Consider the following 16206-nt stretch of genomic DNA (forward strand, 5'->3'; position numbering starts at 1 on the left):
TTGTTTGACCTGACTCAGAGTTCAGACAGTGTGAATAGACTTTTCCTTGGAGACATTTGTTGAAAACAATCAGAGGCAATTTGGGGGCATCACACTGCCCCCAGGAGGTGGATAACAGTTGGGACAAACAATAAGTGAACTAAAAGCTTAAAGAGAAAACCGAGGAATGGAATACCTACAGAGGCCTTCGCAAAGCTCCTCGTATTTCTGGGAATCTAAAAACCATGAACCTGCATAAAGCTGAGCCTATAGTTATTCACACGCTCAGGAAAGACTCGAGAATGCCCTTAGCTTTCACCTCTACCTAACGTTGAGGCTCTGAGTAAGCAAGGAATAAAGGCAAAAGTGGGGTTGTAAACCGCCTGCCTGAGTGTTGAAGATGTGCCCGCAAACATACAGAACCCATCAGCGATGACTGGGAGACTTACTGGATCCAGGCATCTAAGGACATCTCTGTGCAATCATTAGATGACCTTAGGCTAACTTAGCAGATATTTCAGTGGCCACACACAACAAGGAATACAGACTTTACAGAATTATTTGAGAAAAGTCACTAAACAACCAAACCAACAATCAATAGTAACAACAAGCAGACCTGGGAAGGAAGAAGAATATGTTTTCTAGAGTTGTCAAATTATATGATTTTAAATGCCCAGTTTTCGACAAATTAGGAGACATGCAAAGAAATAAGAAAATATGGCCTATACTCAGGAAAAAAAGCAATCAACAGAAACTATCTTTGAGGAATTCCAGACGTTGGATTTACTACACAAGACTTTAAGTCAACTATTTTTAAATACACACAAAGAAGTTTTAAAATGTCTAAAAAACTGAAGGAAAATATGAAAATTATTTCACACTATATAATATCAATAAAGAAGTAAAAATTGGACTCCGCGACCGCCACTGAGCAGATCGGATTCTACTCGTTCTCGCGCCTCGTTCCGCTTCCTTTGCGACCATGTCTGACAAACCCGATATGGCTGAGATTGAGAAATTCGATAAGTCGAAATTGAAGAAGACAGAAACGCAAGAGAAAAATCCACTGCCTTCAAAAGAAACGATTGAACAGGAGAAGCAAGCAGGCGAATCGTAATGAGGCACGCACCGCCAATACGCACTGTACATTCCACAAGCATTGCCTTCTTATTTTACTTCTTTTAGCTGTTTAACTTTGTAAGATGCAAAGAGGTTGGATCCAGTTTAAAATGACTGTGCTGCCCCTTTTCACACCAGAACTACTGACAACTGAAGGCCGCACCTGCCTCTCCCATATGCCTGTCTGGCTGGCAGGGAAGGAAAAGAACTTGCATGTTGGTGAAGGCAGAAGCTGGGTGGGACGACAGTGAAATCTAGAGTAAACACCAAGCTGGTCCAAGGTGTCCTGCAGGCTGTAAAATGCAGTTTAATCAGAGTGCCATTTTTTTTTTGTTAAAATGATTTTAATTATTGGAATGCACAATTTTTTTAATAATGCAAATAAAAAGTTTTAAAACCTGAAAAAAAAAAAAAAAAAAAGAAGTAAAAATTGTATTTTAAAAAAGCCAATAGGAATTCTGGAGTTCAGAAGTACAATAACTAAAATGAAAAATTCACTAGAAGGGCTCAACAGCAGATTTGAGCAGGAAGAAAAAAACATCAATGACCTTGAAGATAGGTCAACTGAGATTATCTTATCTCAGGAACAAAAAGAAAAAAGAATAAAGACAAATGAACGGTGCCTCAGAGACATGTGGCACACCATCAAACACACTAACATATGCATAATGGGAGTGCCAGAAGAAGAGAGAGAACAAGGGGCAGGAAGAATATTTGAAGAACTCATGTTCAAAAACCTCCGAAATATGATGAAGAACATTAATATATATATTTAAGACAAATACACATTCGTCTCAAATTTGCATGGAACATTCTCCAGGATAGAGCATATGTTAGGCCATAAAACAAACAAACATCAATAAATGTAAGAGGATTTAAATCATGCAAAGTATGATCTACAATCATACCACAATGAACGAAATTAGAAATCAATAACAGAAGGAAAACTGGAAGATTCACAAATATGTGGAAGTTAAATAACACACTTCCAAATCACCAATGGGCCAAGGAAGAAATCGCAAGGGAAATTAGAAAATACTTTGAGATGAATGAAAATGAAAACACAACATTCCAAAACTTATGGGATGCAGTAAAAGCAGTGCTTAGAAATTTATAGCTATAAATGACTATATTAAAAAAGAAGAACGATCTTAAATCAATGACCTAATCTTCTTCCTTAAAATCCAAAAATGTTGAGCAAATTAAATCCAAAGACAGCAGAAGGAAGGAAATAATTAAGATTTAAGTAGAAATAAATAAAGTTTATTTCAAGAAAATAAAAAAAAAAGAATCAATAAAACTAAAAGTTGGTTCTTTAAAAATATCAACAAAATTGACAAGCCTTTAATTATACTGACCAGGGAAAAAAGAGAAAAGACTCCAATTATTAAAATCAGGAGCGAAAAAGGGTCATCACTGTGAAACTCACAGAAATATAAAGAATTATTGAGGAATATGATGAACAATTGTGTCCCAACAAATTAGATAATCTAGGTGAAACAGACAAAATCCTACAAAGACAGCAACTAGCGAAACAGACTTAAAAAAAAAAAGAATAGAAAAACTGAGTAGATTTATAACAAGAGATTGACATAGTAATAAAAAAAACTTCCTTTAAAGTAAAGCCAGGACCAGATGGCTTCATGGTGATTTCTACCAAATGTTTAAAGAAGAATCAGCATGAATTAATCACAAAAACTTCCAAAAGACAGAAGAAGAGGGAACATTTCCCAGTTTTCTCTATGAAGCCACGGTTACACTCATTTCAAAGTCCAAACACTAAGAGAATAGAAAACTACAGACCAATATCCCTTAATGAATATAGATGCAAAAATCCTTAACAAAATTCTGGCAAACTGAATCCAACAACATATACAAATGATTATACACCTTGACCAAGTGGGATTTATCCCAGGAATGCAGGCTTGGTTCAACATATGAAATTCAATCAATCCAATATATCATGTTAATAGAATAAAGGACAAAAGTACAATCCCATCCATTGAAGCAAAAAGGCATTTGACAAAATTCAATGCATTGTCATTATGAAACACTCAACAATCTAGGAGTAGAAGAGAATTTCCTCAACTCAATAAAGAGCATCTACAAAGAGCACACAGCTATTAATAACATCATACTTACTGGCCAAAGAGTGAAAGTTTTCAACAAAACGAGAATGTCTGCTCTTATCACTTCTATTTTTTCCCCCTTTTCTTCCGCCTCCTCCCCTCACTCCGGTTCAAGCCCTTGTTTCTCAGTCTAGTTGTGTAGGACACAGCTCCCTGGCCCATGCTGGTATGACAAGCCTTGTCCCAAAATAGTTTGCGAGTTCCTCAATATGCCCACACAAAAACTGTTACTCAAATGTTCATAGCAGATTATTCACAATAGCCAAAAGTGTAAACAACCCAAATACCCATCAAGTAATGAATGGAAAAAAAAAAGGTATATAAATACAATGGGATATTTTTCATCCAAAAAGGAATGAAGTATTGATACATACTACAACATGGATGACGCTAGAAACCATGCAAAACTTTTGTGCTTTCATGTGTATTGGACTAGGGGCTGGGCTGAGGGCACAAGCTAGTGAAAGTGAAAGAAACCAGACACAAAAGGCCACATATAATATTCCATTTATATGAAATGTCTAGAATAGGCAAATCCATAGAGACAAAGTAGATCAGTGGTTGCCAGGGGATGGGAGAGGGAAGATGGGAGTAATTGCTCATGAGTATGGGGTTTCTTTGGGGGCAATGAAAAATTTCTGGAATTATATAGTGGCGATGATTGACCAGTTTATGAATATACCAAAACCCACTGAACTGTATACTGGATGAATTTTATGGTATACAAATTATATCTCAATAAAAAAATTGGAAAGTAGGCTGGCAATAGCTGTTTTAGCTCTGTTACGTCTGTTTGAATCTTCTTTAAAAGTGTGTTTACCGAGAGAAAAAAAAGTAGCTTACTTATAATATCAACCAAGAGAATAGTTAACTCAAAATTAGCAAGTCCACTCATGTATTCATTCTAGATGCCTCATCAGAAAAACATCTGTCTTCCAGATCTTTGTCTACATGCACTTTCCTGCGTCTTGTGATCCTTGCACAAATAGCAGAAAGGTTTCTTGCCTGATTGGGTTTGTCCAAACTTCCTGGTTCTCCCCGTGTCAGCCCATATTCCAACGCATCTAGGCTCCTGGGGAAGGCCTAGGGTATCTCCAGAATTGACCTAAAACTTTGTATACATGGGAATATTTCACTTTGGGGAATTATAACCTTGAATGCTTAAGTGCCCAGGAGCGTCTCTGCAGATATATACAAATGCCACCACAGAAAAATAATTTTCACAGACACCAAATTGCATTGGGTGTTTTGTCTTTTTGCTTGGTATGGGTTTCACATCTGGCCCCACCCAGCTGCAAACCTCATGGCCCACCACTGTTTCCTAAAAAAACAATGCGCCATCAGACCTGTCTAATGACTATTTTCCAACTGCTGGATGAAACCCATTAATGGATTGTGAAATTAAGTGGATGGCAACTAGCATTTTCTTAAAAATAGGAAATATAGTTACGGTATATAGTAAGAATTAAATATTATTCCATGAGACTCCTGTTTCCTTTTTATAGATATCCACGTATGTGTATGTGTGTGTGTGAAATATTTATCACTGTGGGTTATGGTCAAAGTGTGGAAAACCGGCACAGTGCTCATGATATGCAACTGTCCCCCCCACCTGTCTTTACCTTTCCCATTGTCTGACTCTTCTGGAAAGCCTCTCCTCATTAATCCGGTCTATGGTGATCTCTTTCTTCTATAACTACTCTGAATTTTAAGAATATTTATGAATTAGTGAAACTTCAGCTGAGCTGACCTATGGTCTCACTACCTGAATCCACCATCGCTGCCTCTCCAGGACGGGGTGCACACACAGCCGGTCACAGCTCCTGGTGGCACCTTCTGACAAGTCTGGATCATACAATTAGCAGGAGGTGACACGCTGTCCTATTTTCTAATGGACTGTACTGCATAATTCAGCACTTTATTTACTGTATTGTTTCCTAATAGCTCTACAGCTGAAGTGCCATGATCAAAGGATAAGATAAGCAGTGGGGAAAGCTCTGGTACCTGACTTGGTTTCAAATCCAGCTGGGTAACTCATCATCTGTGGGTCACTGGGCAAGCACCCCCGGCCCAGCCTCATTTCCTGACCTTAAAATGGGGGGGCTTGGGAACATGACAGTAACTGTCAATGCATGGCCCAGAGAAAAGTCACTGTAAACGTCTCACCGTTACTACTGGGGATACTAATACCGACAGATATCCTATGGAGCTGTTAGGCCATGGCTCTTGATGTTGGTTTGGAAGACCCAATCACTTGTACGAGTTTTGAAGCCAGAGTGCAAACTGCTCACAACAGGGTCCGGATGGATTATTCCATGCTTGTGCCTTCAGCAGAGCCCCAGCCCAGCCCCTGGCCTAATACATATGAAAGGAATGGGAGGCCACAAGGGCCACCCAGAATGTAGGAACAAGATCAGGAAAAGGCCATTGAAATAAAAAATAATTAAAAAAAAAAATCACACAGAATGGATGTGAGAGTCTTCATTTGAAATCCTTTCCCAGGAGAGGATTTCTACATATTACGCAGATGAAACTGGATATTTCCTGCACTTCTACCAAGAGAACCCAACACCTCATCGGGAAATGTTACTGGAACAGAAACATTCGAAGACCCGCTCACACCTGAGGAAGGAATGTGGCCAGCCTGGAAACTAAGCCTTTCTGCCTGGACATAATGGGAGTTGTGATTTGGTAGGAATCCTGGGACACCTTTGGCAGCACGCCCGTGTAGGGGTTATTTTCTCCCCGCCACATCTGTGCCTCTGCCTGTGATGGGTCCAGGGGTGGTTCCCATAAGACTGAGTTGATCGCAGGCTGTTCTCCAGGATGTTAAATTGGGACCGATTTCAATGTGTGTGGCTGGAGTTGGGAAGTGAGGACAGGAGAGGCAGAGGAAGCAGGTCTGAGGAGTGGGGGGTGAACCAGGGACGGGGATGGGGAGAGGGGCGCCTGCCTCATCCTCTGTTTCCTGGCTCCCCTTGATCCTGAGACCCACCTGCTCTAGGTGCACCTGCTCTAGGACACACCTCTGTACCTTTCTTGTTCAAGCAAGCTCTGGCTGGTTTTTGTTTCTTGTAACCAAACTGTCCTCAGCAATAGCTACGAAGGCAAAATCAGCCCTACTGTGGGGAGGGGTTCTTCATCCTGCTGCCTTGGTCACGAGCATCTCACTCCTGCTGTAATTCTGTGCTCACTATGCAACCTCCTGCCCCAGGATGTGGTCTCCTCAGAAGACGCGCCCACCAAGCGAGGCCTCGGCCTTCTCATCCGGACAGAGGGGGTGAGACTAGCTAGTTCTCAAACTGAGTAATACATTACCTTGTTAACATACCAACCCAAGCCCCCCAAGACTCGAAAGATTCATTCTGCTTTAGTGCCCTCAAGTGCTAAGGTCATTCTCAAATACCTATCACCTTGCCAAACCGACATCTAATGTGTTTAAAAATGTACCCAGCATGCTTTAATCCGGTATGTAAGACACACGGACTCTGAAATGACTGTTGTGAGATAGTCATTCGGTGGCCATCTGTCTAGGGATACTCACAGATCCCTAGAAACAGGAAGTACGCCATGCCACACAGGGCTGCATGGGGAAGCCCCAGGGTGGGACAGGAAACAGAAGGAGCCAGGGGAAAGGGCGGGAGGAGCCCTTATTGCAGTTCCCATGGGAAAAGGCAAGGCAGGACCAGCAGGCTTAGGATTGGCTACTTTGAATAATTTTGAGGGCTCTGGAGCATAGGGGCTGCCTCTAGTTATCTGGTACTTGACTCTAGGGTGATCAGGACAGATGAATATTGTCTCCTGGAGTGTGAGCACAGGATGGAAGTGGTGGTTCAGAGTACAGGGCTCTGGATTGGTTAATTTGCATATGAAAGGTGTGCTCCTGGGTGAGTAGTTTGCTATCTCTAAGAACTGGCTGGCTGGAGCAGGTATGGGTGGTAGTGAACATTCATTGTTCTTGTCTGGCTAGCATCCATCCCCCTTGACTGGTAACAGCATGCCAACGTTCCTTTGGAGAACCAATCCTGCATTCCACGGCAGCCCCTGTGCTTTGGAGGGCTGACTCTCTGGGGTGGTCGTGTGGTTCACACTTGGCTAATCCGGTGTTCCACAAGTATCCGCGTTCACTCCCTGTGCTAGGCACGACTGAGAACCAACAGTGAGCAAACAACAACTTTTGCCACTGAGGGCTTTACATAGGTTGGGGGCGGGGTGCATGACCCGGCAAGAGTCAACCCTGGGGGTTCTGCTGGGAATCGCTGTCTCTAATGTCTTTGTCCCTTCCTCCTTACTAACAAAATACTATTTTGCTTGGGATAGTAGGTTCCTAGCTAAAAACTTACTCTCCTAGGCTTTCCTGTAGGTAGAAGTTACCATGGGCAGTTCTGGACAATGAGATGTAAGTGGAAGTGGGGCGTCCAGGAAGGTGACCGTCTTCCCGATAAGATAAGCTCAGTGGCACATGTCTCCTGTGCTTTGTCCTTCCTCCTTGTTTCTGCCTGGAACATGGACACACTAGAGCTGCAGGAGCCAACTGGCAACCTTGAAGACAAAAGCCACCTGGCTAAGGGTGGTGGAACAGAAATGGAACACTGATGATACGATAGAGCTCTGAGACTCCCTAATCTTTGGATTTCTTGTAATGTGATAAAAATCTCTTGAGATGAAGGCTCTGTCACTTGAATTGTCTATCACATGCTGCTGAATGCCAGAGGCACCACCTGTCCACTGGGTTAGCCCGATGGGATGTAAACCTAGAGGGTTGGTGGCCATCTTTGCAAGCTGCCTGAGGATGAAGCCAACCAGGGCAAAGCACTGCTGAGAGACGGATAGTACCTTGTAACCTCATTTGAGCCCCATGTCCAGCCTTGCCTGAATCAGATAGATTCACTCAGGGAACCTGCCATTATGGAAGCTCTGTGGCTTAAACCTACCTGAATCAGGTTTCTCTGACATTAAGAGAGTCTGGATTCATTCATGGTTTAAATGATAACAGAGTCTGGGGTTGTGGGGGGAGGCTACAGGGGTGGCGGGACAGTGTCTGGACCAAGGGACATCTCCCCAACACTACCAGGAGCCCGTTCTGGCCCCCCACTGTCATCCCTTCAAGGGACATCTGAGAAATGCTCATATACGGACTCCGATTGATGTGCACACGTAAGCAAGAGACAGAAGGGCTGCTCTTGTTTCTTTCACTAAGTTCTCAGATTTCCTTTTTGAAGTAGGAAATGATAATTTAATAACGTGAAAAAAAATATTTTTTAAATGAACTGTAACAGATGGCTAATCATTCCTGGAAGAAAAAAATTAAGAACAGATGCAATTACTGATGAAAAACTTCAAACAAATTAACTTGGACAGTTTAGTAACCAGACAGTCCAATTTAGGGAGTGGTGAACCTGAGGCAAGTGGGGATGTGTTTGTCACTGGATGAGGTAAAGTATATATTCCTGGACCCTGGAACGAGGAGTGTTTACATGATCTAGAGAGTGTAGTTCTAGACCAGTGGTTCTCAAACTTGAATTTAAATCAGGATCCCATGCAGAGCTTGTTAGATCCCTCCAAGCTAATGATTTGGCAGGTGGAATGGGGGTCCAAGAATCTGCATTTCTAACAAGTTCCCAGATGCTGCTGATGCTTTTTGTCCTGGGACCACATTTTGAGGACCATCCCTCTAGATTAACTCTATTTAAAAACAACTGAGCTATAATTAACGTACCAATAAATCCACCTGTTTCGGTATACAACGAGGTGGCTTTTAGTATATTAGAAAGCTGTGCAATCATCATCACTATGTCATTCCAGAAGATTTTCGTCACCCCCCAAAAAAACCCTGTACACATTAAGCTATCATTGCCCGTTCCCTCTCCTTGCTCGACCTCTGGCAACCTCTAATCTACCTGTGTCTATAGACTTGTCTATTTTGGAATCATAATGTGTGTGGCCTTTTGCATCTGGCCTCTTTCAAGTACCATGTTTTCAAAGTTCATCCACGTTGTAGCATATTATCAGTACTTCATTCTTTTTATGGATGAATACTACTTCATTATATGGATATACCTTATTTTGTTTATCCGTTCGTCACTTAATGGATATTTCACTTTGGGTCTGCTATGAACATTCATGTATAAGTTTTTGTGTGAACATATGTTTTCATTTCTCTTGAGTGTATAAGTAGGGGTAGAATTGCTGTATCATATAGTAACTCTATGTTTAACTCTTTGAGGAACTTCCAGATTGTTTTCCAAGTGGGTGTAACACTTGACATTCCTACCAGCAGTGTATGAAGGGTCTAATATTTCCACATCCTTACCAACACAATATTGTTGTCTCTTTTGATTACAGCCATTCTAAAGAATGTGAAGTGGTATCTCATTGTGGTTTTAATTGGTAGCTCCCTGATGACTAATAATATCGAGCACCTTTCCATGAACTTATTAGTTACTTGTATATTTTCTTTGGAGAACTACCTATTCAAATCCTTCGCCCATTTGAAAAATTGGATTGTCTTTTTATTATTGAGTTTTAAGAGTTCTGTATCTATTCTGGACACTAGATCCTTGGCAGAAATATGATTTGTAAATGTTTTCTCCCATACTATGTGTTGTCTTTTCACTTTCTTCATAGTGTCCTATAAATCACAAAAGTTTTAAATTTCGATGAAGTACAATCTATGTTTTTCTTTGGAGACTTATATTTAAGAAATCATGGTATAATCCAAAGTCATAAATATTTACACCTATGTTTTCTTCTAAGAGTTTTATTTTTAGCTTCCATTATTTAGGTTTCTGTTTCATATTGAGTTAATTTTTGTATATAGAGTGAGTTAGGGGTCCAACTGTATTCTTTAGAAAAATGTGGCTATGTAGTGTGCTAGCACCAGTTTTCAGAAAGACTATTTCTCCCTATTTGAATTGTCTTGGCACCCTTGCCAAAAATTAATTGACCTTAAACGTATAGATGTATTTCAAGACTCTCAATCTGATTCCATTGATCTATATTTCTATTCTTATGCCAGTGTCAGACAGGCTTGATTACTGTAGCTTTGTAGTAAGTTGTGAAATCATGAAGTGTGAGTCCTTCAACTTTGTTCTTTTTCAAGATTGTTTTGGCTATTCTGGGCCCCCTGAATTTCCATATGAATTTTAGAATCAGCCTGTCAATTTCTGCAAAAAAAAGCTAGCTGGGATTTTTGTAGAGACTGCCTGATATCTATAGAACATTGGGGACTAGTGCCATCTGAAACATGTTAAGTCTTCCAATCCATGAACACGGGATATGGGATATCTTTCCATTTATTTAGATCTTTTTTAGGATCTTCTTTCAACAATATTTTGTAGTTTGCAGTGTATAAGCCTTGTACTACCTTTGTTAAATGTATTCCTAAGTATTTTATTTTTTGATGCAATTGTAAATGGAATTGTTTTCTTAATTTCATTTTCAGATTATTAATTGCTAATGTATAGAAACAGAATTGAACTTTGTAGCCTTGAATTTGGAGGCCCCGGGAGCATGAAAGATAGGCCACTGGTCCCAGAAACACCAACAGAGCCGAGAACCCTTGCTGGTCCTCCTCCCCACGGGCAGGCCCTCTGTCTTAAACATTCGACAGACTTGCAATGGCAGGGTGGGGCTGTTGGGTTCTCGGTGTTTGCAAACCACACAGACCCAGCAGCTGGCCTTTTCCCTCCCCTTCCTTCCTACTGCCCCTTGAGTGGACATTCCAGCTCAGCAAAGGGCCCTCTTGCCAATGTCAACACTGGAACCAGGCAGAAGACAGCACTTTGGAGTCAGGCAGATCTGGGTACCAAACCTGCCCACGGCACCTGTGTGCAGCCTCCTGAGCCCCCATTTCCTCATCCAGGAAATAAGGACCACAGCAGCTATCCAGAAGGGCTGTGCACAGACTCTAAACATTCATGGACCCTGAAACAAGGAGTGTTTCCATGATCTAGAGAGTGTGTGCTCAGCCTCTCATCCCTCGGAACCACCCTGCCTTGGGGTCACCAAAGCCACATTGGCCGGCACAGCTGAGTGACCACTAGTGGACACCTGACCTCTGGGTCAATGGTATTTTTTTTCTAAGGGCTCTGGGACTCAGATACAATTCCAATGATCTAAGTAAGGGAGGCTAGAGCCGTCACGAGTCAGTCTGGGGCCAATGGAGACCACAGTTTGCCATATGCACCAACCATTGGGAAAGCCAGTCTGCAGCCAAAGAGCAGAACAAGACAGGTAGGTATGAAGAAAGGAAGAGCCAGCAAGAGTCTCTACACCCAATGAGGCCCCGAGTCCAACCCCCAGTGAGTCCAGCCGTTTCTCTTCTCTTGGGATCCACAACACACCCTATATCCTGTTTTTAAAAGGTCCCTCTTTAACTCAAGGTAGCATGTGTGGGCTTCTGTCGCTGGCAGCAGAGGCTTCCAGACCCAGCTCATGCCCAATGCATGGTGGTTCCTGGGCTCTTTTATCTCCTACATCTCTTACCTCCCAGCTTGCACTGAGCTGGCCTGGCTGCCAGGACATCACGGAGTAGATTCTAGGGGAGGTGGCCCGATGTCTGGTTCTGTCTGGTTGAGTCTGTCCCTTGGGCAAGCCCCTGCCCCTCTCTGGGCCTCAGTTTCCCACCTTGGAATATAAGAAGGCTGATCGAAAAATTTCCAAGAGCCCTTCCTTCAGTCCTAGTCTTCAGGGACTGTTTGTTGCTAACCACGGAGAACTTAGAGGAAAACTGCTTTCATTTAAATTAAAGAAAAAATATCAAGCCTCTTTTTCACTATGTTCTATTAGCTGTTTTTATAAACCATTCATCTCCAGAAAGTGGAAATAATCCAAATTTCCATTAACTAAAGAATGGATAAATGTAGTATATTTACAACAGAATATTATTCAGCCACGCAAAAGAATGAAGCCCCGACACGTGCTACAACGCGGATAAGCCTTGCAAACATCATGTTAAGTAGCAGTCAGTCACGAAAGGCCACATATTGCATGATTCCATTGATATGAAATGTCCAGAATAGATAAATCCAAAGAGACAGACAGCAGAGTGGTGATTGCCAGGAGATGGGGGAAGAAGGGATGGAGAGTGATTGCTAATGGGGAGGGGGTTTCTTTGGGGGGTGAGAAAAATGTTCTACAATGGATTGCGACGATGTTTGCCCAACTTTGTGAATATACTAAAAACCACTCGATTGTATACTTCAAATGTGTGACTATCCTGGTAAGTGGATCATACCTCAATGGAGCTGCTACAGTAAACAGTAAAAACACCCAGCCAGTGTTTGTTCTAATTGGGCTGGGATCTGACCCTCCAGCATGTCAGAAACAGTGACTGACAGGGGCCCGTCTTTGAAATCCTGACCTTGTCTTATGAGACAATATACCAAATGTGCAATTTCTCTGGTGGCTCCTGAGACTGAGGCAAGAATAAGATCATTTCCACCATGAAGTGCTGTGTGTCTCTGGGGGCCTGGGACAGACAGGAAGCGTGCACAGAATTTCACACGTAAATGAGCCCGCAGCACCTGCAGTCTCTCCACTGCTTCCACCGACGTGCTCAGGGCCTAAGAGGGAAGAATGGGCACGTGGGGTTTTCTAGAGTGCCACCTGATCTAAGTGCAGGACCCCCTTCCTGGGTTTAGAGGGACGAATAGCCCTCTCTCCTCTGAGCCAGAAGAGCTCTCTCAAGTGTTCTGTAGGACTGAGGAAGGCTGGGTAGGGTGGGAAAAATAAGCCCTAAGACACTTATAAAAATAAGCATCGGGAAACTTTCCGATTGCCCATGCTGGGTTTAATTATAATAAAGAGAAGGTGTAGCTGCGCTATCCAAAGCCTGACGAGAGCAGGTTAGGTCCCAAGGGCCCATAATTCAAGTCAATTTAACATGGTTTACTCAACCCAGACACAAGGCATTTGGCTAGGACAGAGGCAAGCATTTCCTCATGGGCTCTGAGGGAAAGGAGCTGGAAGCATCCATTGGTAGGGTGACAGTGCTGTCCCCTAAGCAAGTCTGGGGTCAGAATGTCAGTGTGCAAATCCCTGCTCTGCCCCTTACTCCTGCGTGACCCTGGGCAACTGGCTGTACCGTGGCTGCAGCGCCCTCCCTGTAGCCAGGAGGGGCCCTGCCCCACTTAGGGTTTTTTACTTCTGTGTTCATAAGCCCTGGGATCAGGTCTCCAGGCCCCAAGGAATTGAAACCCCTTCATGACCACAAACCTCTTGGTGCCTCAGTTTCTTTACCTGGGAAATGGGGATAATAACAGTATCCACTTTCTAGGGTCGTCATGAGGAATCAATGAGTTAATACATATAGAGCATCCTGCCTGGTCCATAGTTTTACCTCTTGTAAAATTTACCTCCTGTTCTCAGTAAGTTTTACCTCCTGTTACTGTTCAAGAAACTCCAAGGGCCTGGACTTTTGTGAAACACACATTTATCCCACTTTCTCCACTGAAGTGAGCTGAACTGCATTGTAGGTCCAGGGTGCACATTTAGCTAAGGCCATTTGCCTGCTATGTGACAGCCCAGGGGCTTGTGGTCTGGGACTCTATTCCCTACTGGACCAGCCCGTGATGGTGTTCACAGCATGGGAGGCACAGGGTGGAAGAGAGGCTCCTCACACAATGGCTGTGACGCGGGAAGCTGCACAGCCTCTCCCAGCCTCAGTTTCCCTCTCTGTAAAATGGGGTGATGATAATGCCTCCCTCACACAGCAGCTGCAAGGATTATATGAACAGGCACCTAAAAGCCGCAGCCACACAACTCCCTTTCCTCCCATTGTCCTCACGTGGAGAAGGGGAAGAGGGGGGAGGAAGTGACTCGTGGTTTCCAAGGGCAACACCTGAAAACATACCCAGGGATACAAAGAGAGCTTTCTGCAGGGACACAGGAAGCCCTGGCCTATTCCTTGTTGAGGAAAAGGAAAGGCAAACACTGGGCAGAAGCTTGCAGCACTTGGCTCCATTATGAGCCAAGCCCAGGGGAATGTTCTGGAGCCTCTGGCTTGCAGAGGAAGGTGGACCAACTGCAACAGGAAGTCCTGGCCCACCGGGAAGGGCAGAGTTCCCTGCAGAAGGACTCTTGGGTGCAGAGAACCTGGGATCTATCTGGTCCAGCCCTAGCAAGACAGCAGCATTCTAAGCCTCCCACCCAGGAGGTGGCCCATCCAGAGTCCCCGCAGAAAGCTAGATCTGCTTTCCCACAGCCACTTCTCTCAGGAGCTTCGGATCCCAGGGCAAAGGGAGGGGTGGCTGGCTCTGGGGTCCATCCCATCCGATCCTGCCAAACTCAAGGTTTCCAAGAAATGGAGATGACTGGTCTTCACATGTGGCCATCTCACTTTACAGAATAATAGCTGCCAAGAAGGGCATGTCCCTTCGCTGGTTTCCCCTAGAGCCCTGGACTGTGGACAGCATCAGGACCAGGTTTGGATGAAGTGGTGAGTGGACGGTCGTGGCCGTGGCCTCACCAGGCTCCACATCTGTGAAATCGGGACTCTGCCACCCACCTCTTGGGGCTGGAGAACAGAACGCACCGAACGGTAGCTCTTCCTCAGTCCCACCCTCTGGTAAGCACAGCTGATTCCTGTCCCGTGGCTGCAGCGCCCTCCCTGTAGCCAGGAGGGGCCCTGCCCCACTTAGGGTTTTTTACTTCTGTGTTCATAAGCCCTGGGATCAGGTCTCCAGGCCCCAAGGAACTGAAACCCCTTCATGACCACAGCCGAGAGTCCCTGTACTCGGCCACATGTGGACGTGGGAGAGGAACTGGGCTGGCGATGTGATGTCAGGGCTGTGAGAGAAGCCAGGCTCTGGCCCGCTTGTGAACACAGAAGTGAAAAACTCCACGTGGGGCAGGAGCCCTCCTGATTGATCTACCTGGGAGCAGCCTCTCTTCTGGGGTCACCCTGCTCCTCCCACCCCAGGATCCTGCTCTGCAGAGATCGCTCTCTGTCAGTGTGTCCACACAGACCATCTCAGGTAGGTTCCTGGGATCTAGAAAAGGCGTCCTCCTCCTTCTCCTAGTGTCCCAGACCGAGGCACCAAGCTCCCACCCATGTACAGTGTGAACTTTAGCCCACAAGACAAGCTGGCTGAGCATGACCTTTGCTCCCCATAGAGTATTCCAGCAGCTGTGCTGACATGTCAGGGATGTGTTAGATGGGGGCTGAGACACAGATCCCCTCAGCATGCTGGTCGGCAGAGGGGAGTCTAGGGGGGCCTGAACCCCTGTGCTGGGCCCCTCTGTAACTGCAATGAGGGGGCAAATGTCATTTTCTGGGTCTGCCCTCCGTGGGAAAGAAGGCTGGGAGGTACTGACCAGGAGCAGCCATTCCTAACCTGCCGGGTCCCAGCAAGACCCAGAGAAGGTTTGAAAATGCTGATGCCCAGGCCCCACTCCAGTCTACGGACTGTCCAGGTTTTGGGAGGAGCCCGTGGGTCGCTGTGATCAGTGTGCCCTGGAGATTCTAACCCAGAAACTCCGCGGGAGCCCTGTGATCCCCAAAGGGGCATAGTGGCAGAGTCGGGGCAGGAGTTTCCTGACGAAGGCCCAGGCAGTGCAACCCGCTCCCCCAGAACTCACCGGGCAGGGAGAAGGGGGACAGGAAGACCGCCTCGACTGGCTCTGGCTCCGGGGGTGGCAGTGGTGGGGGGGGCTGCCGCTCCTGCTCCTGCTGAGGGTCTTCGGGGTTGTCCACGGGAACATTTCCGTTTTCGATGTTTTCGTGTCGCCCATTTTGAAGTGGCTTGCTGCTCACGCCGTTTGCTGAGTTGATCAGCCTTTGCCGCTGTATGAACGGGAGGCAAGACAGACTCTGAGAGGTGTGACAGAGTGTTGCGCTGTTGCTTTGCTCCTGACATGCACACAGCCCTTACAGGTTTCTAGAACATGCCCCTGGAGATCAGCTTGCCTGGAGCGGCCTAAGGACCTTGGAATCCATCCAAGTTTGCTCATTGCCGTTGGGGACCGGTTACAGGCC

General features: G+C 44.9%; 2 protein-coding genes across 3 annotated transcripts in view; one reads left to right on the forward strand and one right to left on the reverse strand.

Annotated features, from left to right (window-relative positions):
* The window catches only part of SLC24A4 (solute carrier family 24 member 4), a 146076-nt gene that overhangs the window by 18095 nt on the left and 111775 nt on the right, over nucleotides 1-16206 (reverse strand). For both annotated transcript variants that reach the window (XM_033109024.1, XM_033109023.1), the window contains exon 12: nucleotides 15810-16014. In XM_033109024.1, coding sequence (XP_032964915.1) covers nucleotides 15810-16014 — 205 coding nt within the window. The remainder of the gene's footprint in view (nucleotides 1-15809; nucleotides 16015-16206) is intronic.
* On the forward strand, nucleotides 899-1496 carry LOC117023829 (thymosin beta-4). Its single transcript, XM_033109022.1, has one exon. The coding sequence runs from the start codon at nucleotides 962-964 to the stop codon at nucleotides 1094-1096; it is 135 nt and encodes a 44-aa protein (XP_032964913.1). The 5' UTR covers nucleotides 899-961; the 3' UTR covers nucleotides 1097-1496.

The sequence above is a fragment of the Rhinolophus ferrumequinum genome, chromosome 6 (assembly GCF_004115265.2).
Source record: "Rhinolophus ferrumequinum isolate MPI-CBG mRhiFer1 chromosome 6, mRhiFer1_v1.p, whole genome shotgun sequence".
Lineage (NCBI taxonomy): Eukaryota > Metazoa > Chordata > Mammalia > Chiroptera > Rhinolophidae > Rhinolophus > Rhinolophus ferrumequinum.

Coding starts and splice junctions, on each gene's coding strand:
- LOC117023829 (XM_033109022.1), top strand. CDS start 962: ATGTCTGACAAACCCGATATGGCTGAGATTGAGAAATTCGATAAGTCG.